Source organism: Amblyomma mixtum, chromosome 7 (assembly GCF_055824585.1).
Source record: "Amblyomma mixtum isolate Tamu chromosome 7, ASM5582458v1, whole genome shotgun sequence".
Lineage (NCBI taxonomy): Eukaryota > Metazoa > Arthropoda > Arachnida > Ixodida > Ixodidae > Amblyomma > Amblyomma mixtum.
In genome coordinates, this window is record NC_143018.1 from 137,071,639 (window position 1) to 137,093,154 (window position 21,516).

The window sequence follows — 21,516 nt, forward strand, 5'->3', positions numbered from 1 at the left end:
CCCTCCTTTATCTCTTCCCTTGCATCATGGTTCAGGTGCTTATCAAGATGTGAGACAGTTACTCTGTCACTTCCTTGGCTCAAAAACCAATTTTAAATTTTTCAAGGATACTTTCAAGAACGTAGAGGTACAAACTGTACAGTATAACCACATGCCACATCAATAAACCAGCAATACATCTGCGCTGACAGGAGCTTGCCAAGTATGCTGCAAGGATCCCTATTGAAAAATCTCGTATGATTTCATACGTGTCTCATATGAATTCATATGTGCCTCGTATGAATTCATATGTGCCTCGTATGAATTCATATGTGCCTCATATGAATTCATACGCACTGCATACGAGGTCATATGTGTGTAAATATGTGGCATACGAGATGCATATGTCTTGCATACGAGGCCATATGTGTGCATATGCGCTGCATACGAGGTCATATGTGTGCATATGTGTCTCTCTCGTATCACTTCGTATGTATGCATACGAGTCATATGGGCCTTATATGTGTGCACACTCGGAGCATATGAGCCATACGTGTACATATGCTGCATACGAGCTCATGTGCCGAACTTTGCGTATGAATTCATACGTGGCACACTTCTGCAAATCGACGTGATCTCGCATCAGTTTGTGTATGTCTTGCATCAACTTGCGTCTTCCCGCCATGACGGCCAGCGCACATGGCTTTGATGTCGGGATGCTGATCATATGTCAGGTTTAATACCGGCCATGGCAGCCTTATTTCAATGGACACATATGAAATACAAAAATACCCATGTGCTAGTTGTGCAATGTCAGGACATGTTAAAAAGCAGAAATATGATCTAAACTGATCGCGTCACTCACTGTCCATGTGTCGCTTCGCAAAATTAAAACCTACATTTTGCAATTTTCTTTTTGAACTCGCGTCACCCTTGTATGAAATGTTTAAATTGGCATATCGGTCGAGTAGTTCATTTGAATTGTCTTTCTTATGAGCCTGAAGTGTCACATTCATGATGTTGTACTCATGGACAAAAATTTACAGGATGCGATTCGCAAAAAGAAATACTATTTCTGCATGGCCTTGCTAACGAGTCAGCTAGCGTTCCAGGAGATGGAACACACATTCCCCCCCATAATTCGCTGCTCTTCACTGACATGCGTAGTAATGTTTTTTTCCACGAACCCACAAACTTTTCTCCAGGACTGTATATATATGCACGAAACTTACTCAAAAAGAAGCTGCCAAGCTCTAAAACAACGAACTATGAAATAAACAGTGTTCTGCAGCATAGCATGGCTCACACAGCTGTAATATGCACAATGTACATTCACATGATACTGCATGTTTTATTGTCAAACACCTGTGCCCATGCCCACTTTACAATAACATTTCGATCTAACAAAAAAAAAGCTTGGAGAATGCGGTATATACAGAGGGAGAGCAGCTACACTAACTTGCATCCTGGCTACAATGGCCACCAGTATCAAATTAACTAATGTGCAACAGTTAAAGCTGCACATCTGGAAGACATAACTGCACAAAATCACAGAGATTCATGAAATTGCAAGTACGGTATGCCTATACATTGTGCATAATTCAAGGATGGTGACCACTTAGAAACAATGAGATGCAGTAAAGTCACAAAAAGTTATTTGAGTGTACCACTTAACAATACCAGTAGATATTTGAGAGCTTGAAAGCACGCGTGCAAGAGTCCATGGTAATTCGACAGCTTGAGCTTCAAACTTTAGTTTCTGGCAGTGACATGTATATCTGTCATGCTATCGATGCAATTTTTAGGACCAAATGTGTAATATAATATTTTTTCGGTAAATTGCTGTCCCAAATGCAGATCCAGACAGCAATAAAATGTAGCATTATAACCACAACCTTTTGAATGAAGAACCTTTTTAATTGACAAAATTATTTCCTTATCTTTATTGAAGATTAGAAATGAGGTATATACAGAGTGCTGAAGTGAGGGATAGTGCATAGCATCAGGTGAGACTGGAAATTACAGAAGATTAACATACGGTATTATTTTACACTGTGAAAGCACTCAAAGCACAGCAACAGAATAAAAGTTTCCCATGGCATGGTCAAAGGAAATCACCACCAACGGCAAAGTTCTCCAGCCGAGAAAGCTCATCCAATATTGCAAGCATATCAAAGGCGTGACACAAAAAAGGTAAGTAAAAAACATGCACTAATATGCCCCAGAACTCCAAAGTAATGCCAAATGACCTCTTGCTCTACAAATAGACAAACACAAAATAATTTAAAAACTGAACTCCTTTTACATTCGTTCTTGCACAAAGCCATAACTATACACCTCAGCTTAGTGTTCCCGGAGACTGTGATGGGGTTCGATTGATGAGATTGGGCGAGGGACCGATAAAGTGAGCCTGTTACTTAAGCCGCCATGTTTTATTCTTTCATAGTGGCCAACAAAGTAGTAACATTTGGCTAGATACCGATTACAAACACTACACTACCCTCCTCGGGGAAAGTTAAATGGATGTGCACACACACTGTCACAGTTCACTGTAGAGAGGTCTCTCACTGGCAAACAGTCGCAAAGTCAGGTCTCAAAGTCAGAGAGATGACGTGGAGGTCTTCTGTTTCTCTGTGGATAGCGCCGTGTTGGAGAACTCTGGTGCAATGCAGGTGGTGTAGGAGCGTGCAATATAGGAGGTGCAGGCTGGTTCACTACAGGTGGTGGATATATGATGTCATCGCAGTGGAGCGGTGTTGTGGCTGATGCTTGTTTGAGGCCGGAGACATCTTTGAAAAAACTTGAGTTGCGCGTTATTACCCTGTTTCCTCTCGATGCCTTGATTTGTGATCCATGAATGCTTACAATGGTATAAGGGTCTGGATCATAGTATGGAGTGAACTTGTCGCGTCTCTCTTGCTTGCACAAGACTCGTTGGCTGATACAAAAGCGATGTGGTTGAATATGTCTTCGTGCGTCAGCATGATGTTTGTTGTTGTGAGGACTCTGTGTGATTGCAGGTCTTATTTTCAACAAACACCAAAGTACAAACAATAAACGAGGCGGCTTTTAACGGAAAGGAAACCAATTACAATATGAGCGAGAAGAAAGGAAAGGAACAAGAGAACAACGCAACAATACACGGGAAAAACACACGGGGGAACAGAACAAAGTGCTTATGATAAATGCAGGAAAAAGAGTCAAAGAGGAAAGTTCACACTACTTGTCTTATTCGAGCAACGAGCGGGGAGGACTGGCTGGGTGTCGGGCAGTCAAGGAGTCTCTTGGCGTTCCAACGTCGATGAAACGCTACCGCAGCGTCAGCGTTCGTGGGCTCCCGGCACGGTTCCCAGGTCTGGTATCCCGGAAAAAGGTCACGTAGGCGCCCGAAGCGGCCTATGTAGAGCAGCTGACGGATGGACGGAGAAGAGTGGCGCCTGGGCCTGGTGGTTGAGGCTCTCGACGATGGATGTCCAGGTCTGGTGGCCCGGACGTCTGCGGCTAAGGCCCAAGCCCGGAACTCGGGGAGCCAGCAGAACTCGTCCACGTCCGTCGCCCACCGCGCTCTTCTCTTCTCTGCCACGTAATCCTCTTCGACCTGCCCCGCGTTCCCCTCCGCACGCGCTCCTCGTGCTTTGTCTTCTCCTCACGAACGCCGCTGGGTGGCGCTATCTCCTTACAGAAGGCCCCCTCTTCGGAAGTTTTTTCCAAGGGAAAGAACTCGACTTCAGGAGAGCGACACCAGACGCGTTCGACGATCGCAACACAGAACACCGCACCACAGCGCGCACACTACACACCACACACAATACGACGGTCGTCAATGTTCGAAGCGTTCACAGACCTTCGTACACACAGCACAGAGAGCACATGGAAAGTCAACGTAAAGCGTCCATAGAGGGCGAAGAAACACGGAAAGCATAAAAAATAGATAGCCGACATTCAAAAACAAGCATGAACAAACAAAAACAATTCCAACAACAGGTGTGGGCTACATTCTTCCGTATTCCATTGTTCACATCAAACCACTTCACCGTCGCGAGAACTTTTTCGGCTAGTACTTCCGTTTTCCTTTGTGAAACCGTTTTCTCCAAACCGACCTCGGTTTCCACCCTGATTTTACATGTTCCCGTCCTACGATGTTATTCATTCTGTTCTCCCTTGCCTTCGACACAGTCTGCTGACACATATCACACGATCTGACATAACTCTTAATGTCAGCCTGTACACCGGGCCAGTAAAACTCAGTGAGCACCCTAGCTATTGTTTGCCGTATTCCATGATGGCCGGATAATGCACTCTTATGTGCCAACTTAAGAACATGCGTGCGTAAGCCCTTCGGTACCACCGCTTGCTCAACGACCTGGCCGGGACACACTTGGTATGTCCGGAAGAGAACACCGTCATCAGTATCAAAGGAGTGGGCGGTCTGTCCCTTGCCATGAAATATTTGCCCCAACTTCCTGCGACACACCTCTAAGGTCGGGTCTTCTTCCTGTTTGAGGCGAAACTCCGGCCGTGACAAGTGGAGTGTGTTCAGAGTGGGGCTTTTACTACTCTCTGAAACCTTTGCTGTCACCATAAGAGAAGGAACATCGACCGCACCCGTCATGGCAAGGGAAACTGCCTGATCAATGAGAACTGGCGGGTCAACCGGGAATGGAGGTTTAGCCCCGGGGACATTGCCTATTATAATGTCGTATAAGGGTGTAGACAAGCAGCGCGCGATGGCCTTACCCGAGAAGTATGGAGAAGAAATCACCACCTCCGCTTCCGGAACTTCTACACGGGTCCCATTGGCCAAGAATAATGTAGCCTTTTTCCCTGTTAGTGCCGCTGGCGGTACAAGAGACTCACGCACAACAATACCGGTGCTGCCCGTATCCCGTAATACCGAACCATGCTGGCCGAACACCTCACCGTGCGCCACGGGCATAGCAGTTTCCACCGGGTTGGAAGGACAGACCATCTCCCCCAACTGGCCCTCTACGCGCTTTACCACTGCAGTGCTATCGGGATGTGAATATCGAGATGTCATGCAACAGGCGGACTCCTCACGGTCTCCTGGCCTCTTAGCTTTGCATGACTGGGCATCATGTCCTACCTCGCGGCATCAGGTGCAATACGATTGCTTTGGCTTCGTCCGACAATCCGCCGCCTTGTGCCCAGTCTTCTCGCAAAGAAAACACCGCAGGCGAGATTGTGAACCTGAAACCTCGTCCTTGGCTTTATTCATCGTATGCTCCCCCTGTTCTTTGAAGAACAACAAGTTATTTTGCCGCTGCGCTTCAAGAAAATGATCGGCAGCCTCCGCCAGCTTGGCAACTGTCTTGCCCTCCCGCTCACGTAAGAAAAGGGCTAAACGAGAATGACAGTTGTTCAGAAATTGTTCGCTCACGACCATCTCGCGAACCACCTCAAAAGTGCGGCCTTCACCCCGCATCTCGACCCAACGGTCAAAGAAGCTAAACAACCTGGCAGCATATTGCGAGGCCGTTTCTCCATCCTGGGGCTTGCTCTGGCGAAACTTCTCTCGGTAACCTTCCGCGGTGAACCTAAACCTCTGAAGCAAGGCAAGCTTCGCTTTGTCATAATCCACGGAATCCTCAGGCGAGAGCCGACCGAAGACCTAAGTGCTTCGCCACCAAGGCACAAGCTCAACGCCGTTGCCCACTTTTCTTTTGGCCAACCCTGCCCCGTGGCCACATGCTCAAACCTCTTTAAGTAGGCATCGAGGTCATCCCGCGCCTCATTGAACTGTGGTATGAGGCTGTGCGGGTTAATGGAGCTGGTCGATGAGACGCTACGCTCTCCACGGTCACTCGGAGGATTTGCGCCATCCTCCTTGAGCCTTATTTGTAGCTGCAAGTTCTGCGCCTCTAACTCCAAACGTTCCTTCGCAGCTTCACGCCCCGTCTCCAAATTCCGTGCCTCTAACTCCAAATTCCGTGCCTCTAACTCCAGCTTCTGCTTCGCAGCTTCCCGCTCAGCGGCTCTCTCTTCCCGTGCCTTACGAAGCTCGTCCTCCACCCACGCTCGTAACTCCGCGCCGCACAAGCCCATGCGCTCGCCTAAAGCAACCAAATCTGAAGCGCTCATCCTTTTCCTAAATTAACACAACAGGCAAAGAAATCAAAAACCGACCTCGTCCTGTCGTAGTGGACGCCAAATTTGTGAGGACTCTGTGTGATTGCAGGTCTTATTTTCAACAAACACCAAAGTACAAACAATAAACGAGGCGGCTTTTAACGGAAAGGAAACCAATTACAATATGAGCGAGAAGAAAGGAAAGGAACAAGAGAACAACGCAACAATACACGGGAAAAACACACGGGGGAACAGAACAAAGTGCTTATGATAAATGCAGGAAAAAGAGTCAAAGAGGAAAGTTCACACTACTTGTCTTATTCGAGCAACGAGCGGGGAGGACTGGCTGGGTGTCGGGCAGTCAAGGAGTCTCTTGGCGTTCCAACGTCGATGAAACGCTACCGCAGCGTCAGCGTTCGTGGGCTCCCGGCACGGTTCCCAGGTCTGGTATCCCGGAAAAAGGTCACGTAGGCGCCCGAAGCGGCCTATGTAGAGCAGCTGACGGATGGACGGAGAAGAGTGGCGCCTGGGCCTGGTGGTTGAGGCTCTCGACGATGGATGTCCAGGTCTGGTGGCCCGGACGTCTGCGGCTAAGGCCCAAGCCCGGAACTCGGGGAGCCAGCAGAACTCGTCCACGTCCGTCGCCCACCGCGCTCTTCTCTTCTCTGCCACGTAATCCTCTTCGACCTGCCCCGCGTTCCCCTCCGCACGCGCTCCTCGTGCTTTGTCTTCTCCTCACGAACGCCGCTGGGTGGCGCTATCTCCTTACAGTTGTATGCCTTTTTCTCGAGCACGGTTGTTTTCAACCTTGTTAAGTCTTCACTGTGCGAAGGAGCTTCAGTGTAGCACGGCAGAAGATTCCTCATTGGTCTGCCAAACAGCAGTTCATATGGTGATCTTCCTGTTGTAAGGTGTTTGGAAGATCTATATGACATCAGGAAAGTGTCAAGCTCTGCTTTCCAATCTGTGTTCTCAAGCTGACTTGTGTGAACATGCTTTTTCAATGTTCTCGTGAACCGTTCAGCTTCACCGTTAGCTTGAGGCCACAAAGGTGTGATCCGATGATGTTGAAGTCCTAACTCTTTCGAGAGTGCAGCAAACTCTCTGCCTTGGAATGGTGGTTCATTGTCAGTTTTTACCTGTGCAGGGATTCCAAACTGGCAAAACACTCGTCGCAGCAAGGGAAGAACATTGTTTGCACTTGTGGAATGTGTGACTTGTACTACAGGGTATCGCGTGAAGTCATCTATTACCACCATTGTGTACTTTCCATCTGGGAACGGACCACAAAAGTCAACCGAAACTTCCTCCCAGGGACCATTGGGTGGTTCAGTGATGGCAAGTGGTTCTTGCTTTGCTTGGGGAACGACTGCTTGACATGGTAGGCAGTTTTTAATCAAAGTGTGCACTAGTTTATCCAAGCCTGGAAACCAAACTTTTTCTCTCAGCATCTGTTTTGTTTTGACGATCCCTTGACCCTTGTGGGCGAGCAGCACTGCTTGCTTCTGCAGGCTAGTGGGAAGAACTAGGCGCGTTCCTCGAAGGACGATGCCCTCAGGTGTTGTTGTTAGTTCATTCTTTATGGATGCAAATGGCTTCAGTTCAACTGAGACCCAGCTGCTAGGTGTCGGGTGCTGGATAGCACTGACAAGTAACTGTAACTGCCGGTCTGCTTTAGTTGCTTCAGCCACTTCTTGAACTGAGAAGGCATTTGGGATGCTGTGGCACTGGATGAAGTTAACATACTCGTTGGGTACTTTGTCGATGCGGGCATGTATTTTTATCTCAGGAAGCAGATGCCTGGAAAGGTAATCGGAAGGGTTGCTACTTCCCGCGGTGTGCTGTACATCAAACTTGTACTGTTGAATGCATAGAGCAAGGCGCTCAATGCGGGCAGATGGTGATGATCTTGGGTTTCCCAGTATGCTCACTAATGGCTTGTGATCAGTCAGCAAAAGAAAGTGAATTTCACAAAGATAAAGGCGAAAGTGTTCCATTACCCATACAGCTGCGAGCATTTCACGTTCTATTTGGGAGTAGCGGCTTTCAACAGGTGTGAGCACTCTACTTGCATAGGCTATCACTGCAATGTGTTCACCGACACGTTGTGTGAGGATAGCACCCAGTCCATGTGGACTTGCATCTACGACCAGTTCTGTCGGCTTGGATGGGTCAAAGTAAGAAAGGGTGGATGCATCTGACATGGCTTGTTTTAAGCTCTCAAAAGCATTCTGCTGTTGTTCTGTCCACTCCCATGCAACATTCCTCAATGTCAGTTCACGTAATGGCTGTGTGAGATCGGCTAGATTTCTCAGGAATCTGCCTGAATAGCTGATCATGCCTAGCAAGCTCTTCACTTCTTGCGGTGACTCTGGTGTTTTGATTTGTAGGAAGGCTGCTATCTTCTTGGGATCAGGAGGAATGCCGTCAGCTGACAAAATAAGTCCAAAGAAGTTCAGTTCTCGTTGATGAAAGTGACACTTTTTCTCGTTGAGTGTCAGTCCAGCTTCTCGGAGTCGCTGCAGAACTGCTTTCAAAGAGGCGTCATGCTCTGGTTTTGTTTGTCCAAAAACAAGGACGTCGTCACTAACATTCAGGACATTGGGGATGCCATTGAGCACTTGGCGGATGGTGTTTTGAAAGATTTCAGCCGCACTGCTGATGCCAAAGCTGAGACGTTTGTAGCGAAACAAGCCAACATGCGTTGAGAAAGTTGTGAGCTGCCTTGAGGAAGTGTCAAGTTCCAACTGATGATATCAATTCTTCAGGTCAAGGTTGGAGAATACTGTTGCTCCATTCAAGGCAACAATGATGTCATCCACTGTTGCACACAAATGTCGTTCCCGCTGAATGGCACTGTTCACAACACGCATGTCAATGCAGATTCGAATTTCGTCAGGCTGATGTGGTTTCGGCACAATAACCACAGGGGACACCCACGGTGTAGGTCCGATGGCTGGCTCTATGATGTCTTCTGACAGGAGGCGTTTAAGTTCTTTTTCTGTGGCATCACGTAAGGCAAACGGAATACGCCTGTGTGGTTGTGCAACAGGTGGGACTGTGTCGTTCACAAAAAGGTGGATGTGCTGATTTTTGAGTTTTCCAACTCCACTAAACAATTTGGGGAATGCTTCCGAGATTGACTTGTCACCTGGATTGTCAGAAACTTGGTACGTGATCTGGACAAGCCTCAGGTTGGTTGCTGCTGTGAAGCTTAGGAATGGTGCACAGTTTCCTGGAATGACGAAAATGTCGTCTTCAATGCACTTATCTTTGTATCGCATTGTAACAGAGACTTTGCCCAAAAGTTGAAGTGGAGACGTTGATTTGTATGGGAACACTCTGATGGATGTTTCTTGGAGATTCATATTTAGGCGACAGCTCTTGAAGTCATTTTCACCAACAATTGACACTGTAGCACCTGTGTTGATTACGAAAGTGACTGGCACATTGTTGACAGTGACAACAGCCTTTGGAGATGAACTTGCTTGAGGGGAAGTCATAGCAACAAAAACGTACTCGTCACTGCTTGGACTGGTGTCACAGGTGGCTGTAGGCTCTCTAGTACTTGAACTCTTCTTACTGCAGGCTAACTGTGTGTTTGAGTCATTGTCATATTCCACTGCAAGTACTGTTCTCCTGGTTGAGCGACAGAACCGTGCAAAATGACCAACCTTGTTACATGCCTTGCAAGTCTTGCCCCATGCAGCACAACTGGATCGACCACCTAGGTGAGGCCACTTGCCGCCACAGTTGCGACAATCTGCTGACGAGACACGAGGTCGTTGCGGTGTGTAGGCCTGCCGTGGCATCTGTCGTTCATTTCTTTGGTGTTGGCCATGGTGTTGTCCTTCCTTGTGCACTGCGAACACCGCCGCATTGTTATCGACGTGCTTTTCGATTTCGGACACATCCCGTTCGACATCCTCGAGCATTCTTCCTTGCTTAAGTAAGTCCGGTAACGTGAGGGAATGAAGCATGGCATACTTTCGGAGGCGAGAAGACGTTGTGGCGAGAATGATTTGGTTCTCGACTTCAGAGTCGACGTTTTCGAAGTTACAGTGGCGAGAAAGCTGCCGGAGGCGCGCGTAGAAGGCGTCCAGTGACTCACCAACGTTTTGCTGAGCTTGACGAAATTTGTAGATAGCAAATGTTGAGTTCACTCGCAGCGCAAAATATGCATTCAGTTTCGCTCGAGCGGCATCGTATTCTGGCGTCGATGTACTACTCTGCGTGGTTTGGGTCGTGCTTGTAGCCGTTGCAACTTGCGCAGCACTGTCGGGGAGCGAGCGATATATGTCGTAGACTTCTTCACCGACGTAGTGCAGGAGGAGCGCCTTCTTGCGTGCATCTGCCGAGATATCGCAAGCTAAAAGAAAGTTTTCGAACCTTACTATCCACTTTGTCCATTCGTGACCAATATTGTTGTCGTCGGTAGCGTGAAGGTCAAAACTCGGGAAGGCAGGGAGCACATGTGCCATGGCTACGATTGCCAGTAGCCGCTTGTTGCTGATGGGTGATTGGACGGACTGACTCTTGATGTAGTGGTACTCACATGAGATAAAAGAGCACTTCTGACACCATCTTAGTGTTCCCGGAGACTGTGATGGGGTCCGATTGATGAGATTGGGCGAGGGACCGATAAAGCGAGCCTGTTACTTAAGCCGCCATGTTTTATTCTTTCATAGTGGCCAACAGAGTAGTAACATTCGGCTAGATATCGATTACAAACACTACACTCAGCCTACCTTGCTTTGGACTGAACATTAAAATAAGTATGCAGCAATCGCCTCACATTCCCCTAACAACTCCTGACTTTTTGCTGCAGCTCTCTCATGGAAACAAACATATAATATATTAACAAATGCAAGTTTACCTTAACAGGTTGGCCTTTAAAAATGAAAACAAGCAAAAAAACAACTGTCACATGAGAAGTCAAAGAACAAATAAGCCAAAAGGCCATCTTCCGAAAGCATTTACTGCTCAGGCTAACATAATGATAACACACTAAGAAGTTGGAAGTACGTCAAATTCTGATGCATGTAAACTGCACTCCAGATTTAACCAAAGTTCGAGGTGCCATCTGCGACAACAAACCACCAAAACACCAATTAGCTGACCTAAAAACTGTCTCTTGATGATATGTGTTCATAAGTTCTTTAGGAATGAAGTGCACTGTTCTGCAAAGTCGCAGAGAAATGGTTCAACAGAGCAGTCTTTTGTCAAAGGAGCTTTCAAGAAAGCCACAGCCATTATGGTATCTTCCGGATATGTCACACCTCTGTATAATTCTCATGTATAATTCTCATACTGCTAAAATAGACAATTTTCTAAATTTACAACACAAATGTTGACATTGCGCAAGATACACTTTTGTATACCATCAGCAGCATTAATAAGTCCTTTTTCAATGCTAACGAGGCTTTATGATGGGGCAGAGCATGAAGTCAACAAAAATACTTTTTTGCTAACAGACCATTGCAACACCTTCTATTGCCTATCATATTGTTACAGGTTCTATTTACAAATGCTATTTACAAGACAGGTCGACCAGAGCCTGGTGCTCCAGCGGCAGGATACTGGAGTTCCTCTTTTTCTTCCAGCGTGCGCACACCTTCTTTGTTCCTCAGGGCCCATGCGTAGCACGTGACATTTCCCCGTTCGCAGACGAAACCCTCTGGGCCAGTCAATCAATCTGGGTCCCGAGAGTGGCAGGGCTTTAGCCGTGCGACATGCACGACTTGGATTTTCCTTGAGCGGCGTCCTTGCGTTGATCGGGGAGAGATGACATAGTTGAGGTCATTGAGGCGAGCAACAACAATGAATGGGCCTGTGCAGTAGGACAGCAGCTTTTGTGATAAACCATGCTTGCGTAGAGGCGTCCACAACCATACAACGTCACCGGGCAGGTAGCAGACATCCTTGCACCGGTGGTCATAACGCTGCTTAGAGCGATCCTGCGATGCCAAGGTGCGTATCCGGGCAATCAGACGGGCTTCTTCAGCGCGACATAGAGTGTTGGCAATAGAAGGCTCGGTGTCGAGAGAGAAAGGTAACATGCTGTCGAGGGAGCTTCGAGGCGGACGGGCATCAAGAAGGAAGAATGGGCTTTAGCCAGTTATTTCATGCCTCGACGTGTTATAGGCGTATGTAATGAAGGGAAGCATGTCATCCCAGTTCTTATGGCGGGAATCGACATACATGGCAAGCATGTTCATAAGTGTCCGATTGGTACGTTCAACCAGTCCATTCGTCTGGGGGTGGTACGGTGTCGAGTGGCGAAAATGGCATGAACAAAGATGCAGAAGCTCTTCCACAACATCTGCCGTAAACTGGCGACCGCGGTCACTGATAACAACTCGAGGAGGTCCATGCCGGAGGATGACAGCATGAAGAAGAAAGAGTGAGACTTCAGCAACGGTGGCGCAAGGTAGGACGGCGGTTTCACAGTAACGGGTGAGGTGATCAACGCACACGATGACCCAGCGGTTACCGTTGGACGAGCGGGGAAACGGGCCGAGCAGATCGAGACCAACTTGTTCATACGGTGTGCTTGGAGGTGGCACAGGATGCAGGCGTCCAGGCGAAGAAGTTGTGGGAAGCTTGAACCGCTGACACTGCACGCAGGTGGCCACGTAGCGCTGAACCATGTGACGCATTTTTGGCCAGTAAAAACGTTCTTTGATACGGTTAAGGGTCCTGGCAAACCCCAAGTGCCCAGCCGTGACGTCATCATGCATTGCGTGCAGAACAGAGGAGTACAGAGTAGCCGGAACGACGAGGAGAAAGCGCTCACCTCCAGGCGAGTAATTCGTTCTATAGAGTAAACCGTCGCGAATACAGAAAGGGCTTGCGGATGTCGGGTCACGGGCTTCGGCAAAAATTGGCGCCAAGTGCTGATCCTTGCGTTGTTCTGTCTGGAAAGTGCCATGATCTGGAAACTCTTGGGAAACGGCAGCGAGATAGTCGTCGAAGTTTTCATCATCGGAAGTAGTAACCGTGAGCGGCAGCCGCGAGAGGCAATCTGCGTCGGCGTGTTGGCGGCCACTTTTGTAAGACACTTTGAAGTTAAACTCTTGGAGGCGTAAAGCCCAGCGGGCCAACCGACCGCAGGGGTCGCGTAGATTCACAAGCCAGCACAGAGAATGATGGTCTGTGATGACTGTAAAAGCACGTCCATAAAGATACGAACGAAACCATTGTACGCCAAAAACAACTGCGAGACACTCTTGCTCTGTTACAGTGTAATTACGTTCCGACTTGCTGAGGGTGCGACTTGCATAAGCGATGTGTTGATTGCCCTCATGGCGTTGGATAAGCACAGCACCCACGCCGATGCCGCTGGCGTCAGTGTGGAGTTCAGTGGGTGCTGTGGGGCAGAAATGACACAATATTGGCCGCGAGGTGAGGAGAAACTTGAGCTGCTGAAATGCGGAGTCGCATTCGGGAGTCCAGTGGAAAGGAGCGTCTTTCTGCAGGAGACTTGTAAGCGGGTAGGCTAAATCAGAAAACTTGGGAACGAAACGCCGAAAATATGAGCAAAGTCCTAGGAAACTCCTGAGCTCTTTCACTGATTTGGGCTTTTAGACACTGCTTATTTGACACTGCTTACAGCTTCAACCTTCTGCGGGTCGGGCCTGACGCCATCCTTGTCAACGAGATGACCAAGCACAGTAATTTGGCGTTCACCGAAGCGACACTTCTTGGAGTTCAGCACGAGGCCCGCTCTCTCTGTGCAGTCTAGGACAATGGCTAAGCGGCTGTTATGTTCGGCGAAGGTCCTTCCAAAAATAACAACATCGTCCAGATAACACATGCAAACTTGCCACTTCAGGCCACGTAAAAGCGTATCCATAAATCGTTCAAAAGTGGCAGGAGCGTTGCAAAGGCCGAATGGCATAACATTAAATTCATACAACCCGTCAGGTGTCACGAATGCCGTCTTCTCTTTGTCTTGTGGGTGCATCGGGATCTGCCAGTATCCAGACCGTAGATCCACCGAGGAAAAGTAGGAGGCTGAGTGGAGGCAGTCAATGGCATCAACAACGCGTGGTAGCGGATAAACATCCTTCTTTGCGACAGTGTTAAGCCGGCGGTAGTCGACACAATATCACCAAGTGCCATCTTTCTTTTTGACGAGGATCACTGGAGCAGCCCACGGGCTTGAAGATTCCTGAATGATGCCGCGGTGCAACATGTCACGGACTTGTTCATCGATTATCTGACGTTCAGAAGGCGAGACGCGGTATGGCTTCTGTCGAATCGGTTGTGCAGATCTAGTATTGATCATGTGATGGGTACGGGAAGCTGGAATCGGCGGTGGTTGGTCGCGACCGAGTCAAACACGTCCGCATGCTTCATAAGAACGGCTACTAGTACCTGGCGGTTGCTAGTGGGTAGGGATTTGTTGACCATGGCTAGGAATTGAGAGTCGCTCAGATCGCGGCGTCTAGTTGGACAAGACACGTTGTCAGTGATCGCGGCAACTGGTACAGAAAAACGTTCTTCAAAGCCAGCAAGTTTTAAACCACATGGCAATACTGCAGGTTCGTTGGAATGATTGACAGTGCAAAGAGTGGCATGGCCCTTGGTCACATGGACGATGCTGCGGGGTATTAGCACACTTTTCTTTGCGCAGTTAAGAGAACAAGGTTCTACCACAGCATCGAAGGCATCAGAAATCGTGCTTGAGGACACAATGGGAACGAATATGGCAGACATTGCTGGAACGACGGTATCTTCAGAGACAGAAAACACTTCAACCACTGGCGAGTCTTCTATGAGAGCTGACCGAAGGCCAGGACTTAATGATATGCCACCACTGCGGAAGTTGAGAGTAGCGCCGCAGTGGTGCAAAATGTCAATATCGAAGATGATGTCACGCGTAGAACGAGGGAGCACCGTGAATTCAGTTCGGAACATGTGGCCAGCGATCCCTACATTCACAAAAGAAACACCAATCAGAACCAATGATTCTCCCCCTACACCCCGGAATATAACAGCACGATCTCAAGCGCACATTATTTTACGACCCAGACGGTTCTTGAAAGTAGAACTCATCACCGACACTGTTGTACCAGTGTCCACTAAGGCCATGACGCAAACACCGTCCACTAAAACTTCAAGGCGGTTCTGTAACATAACAATGGGCAGAGGAATTGGCACTATCGATGATCCGGCGACCGCACCTCCATCGACCGCACATGCTAGTTTCCCAGTGACGGTGGGTAACGACGTTGGGGAGAAGGCGAGCAGCGAGAGCGGTGCGGAGGTGGAGTCAGACTTCGGTCAGAGGCAGGGGAGTCGTTCCGTGGTGGCGCGTAACTGGATGGGCGCTGAGACGATGTGAAGACACGGTCATGAACAGGCGCATTGAAACCCGGGCGAGGGTACGACCATTGGCGCTGGGAGCGGGAAAACTGGCCCCGGCGACGGCAGAATTTAGAGATGTGACCGATCAGATCACAGCGGTAACAAAGTGGTGAGTCGCAGGGGCACTCGGGATAACACTCCTCGTAGCCAGTGTCGAAGCGGCCATCGTACTCCGGCTGCCGCAGGTGGCGTTGCGGACGAGCTGGCGCACTGGGGCTGGGGCGGGTGATCCGGGGAGCGTCGCTGTAATCAATGCGAGTAGCACTGGTAGGGGCCGGACTGGACAAACTTCAAGGGGAGGAGCGGTAGGCGGGAGCCGCCTGCAGAGAACAGCTCTCACACGGGACTTCACTGCGGCGCCCAAGATCTTGATGCCGGGAGAGTTCATCAGGCACAATTTTACGAATGACGTCAGGGAGAGTCGCAGCATTCACAGGCTCGTGGAAATCCACGCTGGCGACGGTGATGACGTTAGGCAGGCGACCGAACTTGGGAGTAATTCGACGCAGCTTTAGAGCTTCAAAGGTGCGGCAGTGCTTGATGATATCCGTGGGCGAGTCTAAATTTTCTTTACTGATAAGACAGCTGTAGACGTCCTCTACGATGCCCTTAAGGAGATGGCCAATGCGATCTTCGTCGGACATACTGGGATTAACGACTTTGCACAGCTTCAAGACCTTCAAGCGGCCGTTGCTACACCGGTTGGACATGCTTCGGCTTCCTTGGGCATTTGCACGGGCAACGGTGGCAATCCGGCGATTCTTCGGCTGCAGCGGTTGCGAGAGGGGTCCGTGGTGATCGACCCAGCACCTCCACCACACTGTTACAGGTTCTATTTACAAATACTATTTACAAGACAGGTCGACCAGAGCCTGGTGCGCCAGCGGCAGGATACTGGAGTTCCTCTTTTTCTTCCAGCGTGCGCACACCTTCTTTGTTCCTCAGGGCCCATGCGTAGCACGTGACAATATTTTTATAGAATTTAGTTGCTAACACATAGCATGATGCACTCTAGACAGCATGTGGTGCAAAACACTTAAATTGGCTCAGTGGTTACGGCGCTCAGCTGCTGGCCCGAAAGACGTGGGTTCGGTCCCGGCCGCGGTGGCCGAATTTCGATGGAGGCGAAATTCTAGAGGCCCGTGTACTGTGCGATGTCAGTGCACATTAAAGAAGCCCAGGTAGTCGAAATTTTCGGAGCCCTCCACTACGGCATCCCTCCTAGCCTGAGTTGCTTTGGGACGTTAAAACCCCAATGAACCAAAAAACTAAGCCAATTTAGGAACATAATTGAAACTTTTAGTCCGAAAAACGCACTTCACGAGTACAGTCATGTCTCATTTATACAAGAGTGTCAGTTCCCGAGAAGACCTGCCCATAAATGCAATAACAAAATGTGAAGAAAAAAATTTGACAATGAAAACTTTGCGAAAAAGGTCTGCTTCTCTGTATAGCAGCGTGCAGTAAACCATAAAGTAGAGAAGCCCTTCACTGCTCCAAATGCTTTATCCTGGTTGCTATTACCTTAAATATGCAGTGAAGCTAGTGGTGACTTAGTGTGGTGACTTGTCTCTTACTACAATGGTCTTCATGCTGCGAATCAGCAATACAAGGCTCTGCCCAGTCAGCTGACAGCTCCTGAATACCATTCAGTGTTGCAGAAGCTGTTGAACAGCTTCTTCCACAGTAGGTCATAAAATATAGTAAATGAAACAGCACAAGAACCAGCACACTACCACTCTAATTCATTGAACCAAAACAAAAAAAGGCCGTCCCTAAGGCACTTAGAATTTCACGCTGCCTTTCAAGGTGTCCAGCATTCAAAACAGATGGGTGAGGTCAAGCTTTTGTCCTAACCATCAATCAACACAGAATAAGAATAAGTAGGCCCCAATAGGCCTTGTGCATTTACTCCATGTCCACCATCTAAACAGCAAGCTTCCACATAGATCAAGAAAGCAAAAATACATATAAGAAGTTTGATCCCCAGAAAAATTGTTCGTAACTAAATCTGTTGATATTAACACGACATGACTGTATTATGTATGCTTTGCAAGGAGGGTGAAATTCAAATTTTTTTTAGAGCAGTCAAGCAAACGTCACTTTTTTTAGCAATGTTTCCTAGTGGGATAGTTGGTGCAAATACCTCTTTTTCAAAAACTGCATAAAAAGACAAACCAAAGACAGTGCAGCTTACACTGGGCTGTGTGTTTGTCTTTTCTTGTCTATTCGTTCTTGTATTTTCATGCAGTTTTTGAAAGTAGTCCACAACAGCAGCAGACTAGTCTCGCTCAATAAGATTTGGAATTTTGCAGAGGAAGTTTTCCTCACCACTGAAAGACAAAAGTATGCAAGGCTTAGACAACTCAAGAATATTCAAGGCAACAAGCGGATACTGTTGAGAAAAAAAAACACTCTGCAATGTGAGGCAGCCTTTTTTTGTTTTGGTTCAATGAATTAGAGTGGTAGTGTGCTGGTTCTTGTGCTGTTTCATTTACTATATTTTATGACCTACTGTGGAAGAAGCTGTTCAACAGCTTCTGCAACACTGAATGGTATTCAGGAGCTGTCAGCTGACTGGGCAGAGCCTTGTATTGGTGATTCGCAGCATGAAGACCATTATAGTAAGAGACAAGTCACCACACTAAGTCACCACTAGCTTCACTGCATATTTAAGGTAATAGCAACCAGGATAAAGCATTTGGAGTAGTGAAGGGCTTCTCTACTTTATGGTTTACTGCACGCTGCTATACAGAGAAGCAGACCTTTTTCGCAAAGTTTTCATTGTCAAATTTTTTTCTTCACATTTTGTTATTGCATTTATGGGCAGGTCCCAGCAGCAGACTAGTCTCGTTCAATAAGATTTGGAATTTTGCAGAGGAAGTTTTCCTCACCACTGAAAGACAAAAGTATGCAAGGCTTAGACAACTCAAGAATATTCAAGGCAACAAGAGGATACTGTTGAGAAAAAAAACACTGTAATGTGAGGCGGCAACACAACTTCCGATTCTGCAGGAACAATTTTGCCACAAAGCAGAATAACATCGCCATTGCATGCCGACCTTTCATCAGTGATCTCAAATATGCGCTTTATAAAGAAACAGTCACCATTGTTTGATTCAAAACAGGTACTGTCCCCTCTGCAGCTTCGTTTGTACTGCTTACTGTGGAAAATGGTACCCCGATATGAAAACCTGAAATGCTCTTGCATCTCAGGTACGCTACCTAGAAGGGATTCCAAACATGCTCTTTCAGGAGCAAGAATGGCAGGCACCTCTTTGGGTGTGCCAAACATGTATGCACCCGCTACATAATGGGCCTTGTCTACCTTCTTGTAAGAAATAAATTCTTCACTCAGAATTTTGCACTGCGCAGGGATTTCGGGCAGAGAAAGCAACAGCTGCAATTCTTGCGCCATAATCACCCGCTCTATGATCTGGTCAGGCACACCATTTGCAGCTGTTACTAGCTTTACAATATGGCCGTTCCCACTCTCAAAAACAAAAGCTGAGTGGGCCCACAAAGGACCGAAGTTACGGGCAGCCTGCGCCAAGTGTGTCAGTTGGTGAACATTAAAACTCATGCAGTGTTCGCCATACAGTCCTGCAGCCCGGCTGACGAAACGCCGCAGGAGGTGATCTGAAACGAAGTAGCAGCATCCAGTTTTACATGTAGGTGCGGTCTCACATAAATAGCATTTGATTTACGCGAATACAAACACATTCAGTTGAAGCTGTTGTTTATACGCTAGATATCAATATAAAAAATTTCATAATTAATCTTGGCTGATTACGTAATTAGGTAGAATTTAAAGACAGTTAGATAGTATGATGACAAATATTTATCGCCCTCAGGCACCTGCATCATACAACTGTTTTTTTTTTAGCCTTGGCTCAAGTCACATAAAGCGCTCTGTAGAAAATAGGAATGACAAAAAAATTACAATTTAAACATTTCAGGCAGGAGAGTTTAGGCTTACCTGCATAGTTGATGGAAGGAGTCGAAAGTTGCTCACGCAGAAGGATGAAAATGGCCTCGCAGAGCAGAGCAAAATGTGTCACATACTTGGATGGTAGCACATCATGGCAGCAAGGTATGCAGTAAAACAGCAACCAATTTCGCCATTCATGTGCCTTCCAGAAATGTCTTTCCAGAAGTGTGCGAGGCAAGCGTGTGATGTGATGTGGTGGCCTAATGCTGAGGAGGCGCTTGTTGACAGCGTTTATGGTAGCTGGCCGCCCTGCAAACAAAGTTGAAAGTGCACAACTGCACTTAGGAGATAGCTCAAGGCATAGGTATGTGAAATACACATAACATGTAGAAAGGCTGCTAGTGCTCACCTATGTAGTACCGCTCCCGGCAGTTGGATGATTCAAACCAGTAGTCGGTAAACTGCCTTGCAACACCGAGGAGTACACAGTGCATATACTCCACAGTATAGCACCACACGACGTCCAGGTATGCAAGAGGTGTAAAAGGTGATGGCCCTTTGAAACCATTCACTGACGTCTCCAGCTGTATGGCAAGGTTCATGTCTCTACGTGCGCCCCCTGCTGTCCTCTCTGTGGCAGGGGGATCTGTCTCAACGTAGAGCCGCCGCCCTAAAAAACAAAGTTGAGTCAGGATTATATTTCAGAAAGCCTATCATAGAAAACTAAATTCACAACATATTTTAAGACAGATGGTGCCCTCAAACCTGAAAATATAGACTTTTGCAATGCTAAACGCGCACCATAAATGCTTCTCTCGGTTAAACCGCTAACTTATTCATGTTGGAATTCGACAAGGAGATGACACACGAGTCTTGCTTTTTCAATAACAAGTTTGGATGTACTTTACTGATTTGATCATAATTATAATAATCTGCAGCACTGCTGACCCATAACAAGCAGCTTTATCATAGTGCTGTGTTAAGTGGACATCCACTGTCATAAAAGTGAAGATTGTATGAATTAATGAGCATAACATAAACATTACATGGACATCCGATATCTTGTGGAGTATATTAAATGGATTCAGAAAAGAACTAAACAACAGCAAAAGATATTAATTATACATTTACTGTCCAGGTTTAACATGCATGCATTTTAACACATCCCTTGTTATTTCTTTGAACATCAATGTAATAACAATTACTGAATGTTGGCAAACAATGCCTTCAGTGAATATTAGTATGACTTTCTTACCATTTTCAAACTGTCCACAGCTGAGACACCAGGGGCAGCCAAAACGTCCATTAAATTGGACGTGGTTACCAACAGACGCCCTAGCAAGGGCATCAACGCATATACATGCCAGGTATGCTTTTGATGACAATGACAAGGAGCCATGCCGCCACAGAATGTCCCCAACACTTGTGAGGGCTTGCACAAATTTTCCCATGAAAAGAAGCATGTCTGGGTGTTTTCGCCCAAACCACAGGCCAGCAAGAAAACAGTTATCATTGCAGTTAGGCTGAGGAAGTTCATTGATGCAGAGTTGGATTGGCCAGATTGACGCATTTGTTGACTTGTACAGCGGACTTCCGTCAGTGTTCACTGTCAGCGTGAGGTCACTCCATCTCAGACATTCCTCTTGACGGAGTCTTAGACACATTGCTGCGTTGCCGATGTCTGTCACGAGTCTGCCTCCTGCATTGATTTCATCTCTCAGCTTCGAAAGACTGGTGAAGAGCACATCCTTCACTCGGGCCATGACGTGGCAAAGCTGTTTTTTCAAGTCCAAGATAACGAAAAAGCTGCCCTTCTTCCTGGCATCGCGGATGGAAGAAGATGACTTGCAGATGTTGCAAGTAAGTTTGCCATCATTAAGATCAAGGAGGGATGTACACACTTCACAAAAATAATGTGTGTTGACCATTGTTGCACACTTTGGTGCCCAGAGCTTTCGGAACAGGTATTTACTGTGAGGCAAGCCTGACCGCTGGTAACCAAAGAGTGCATCAATCAACTTGAGCATGTCATTCACCGCTTACCAAGTCAGTCCATGTGCCACCACAAAGGACATTATCAAAACAATCGCCTCTGCTAACGTTGTTGTTGAGTTTGGCAACGTTTTGTGCCCAAAGTCCCTGACACA

The 21,516-nt window shown here is 47.4% G+C and overlaps 1 protein-coding gene and 1 pseudogene across 1 annotated transcript; both read right to left on the reverse strand.

Moving 5' to 3' along the window:
* Positions 1 to 8,822: 8,822 nt before the first annotated feature.
* Positions 8,823 to 10,774, reverse strand: LOC149337675 (uncharacterized). Its single transcript, XM_089554483.1, has one exon. The coding sequence runs from the start codon at positions 10,545 to 10,547 to the stop codon at positions 8,823 to 8,825; it is 1,725 nt and encodes a 574-aa protein (XP_089410609.1). The 5' UTR covers positions 10,548 to 10,774.
* Positions 10,775 to 18,282: 7,508 nt separating this feature from the next.
* On the reverse strand, positions 18,283 to 20,180 carry LOC149337676 (uncharacterized; annotated as a pseudogene).
* Positions 20,181 to 21,516: the final 1,336 nt, after the last annotated feature.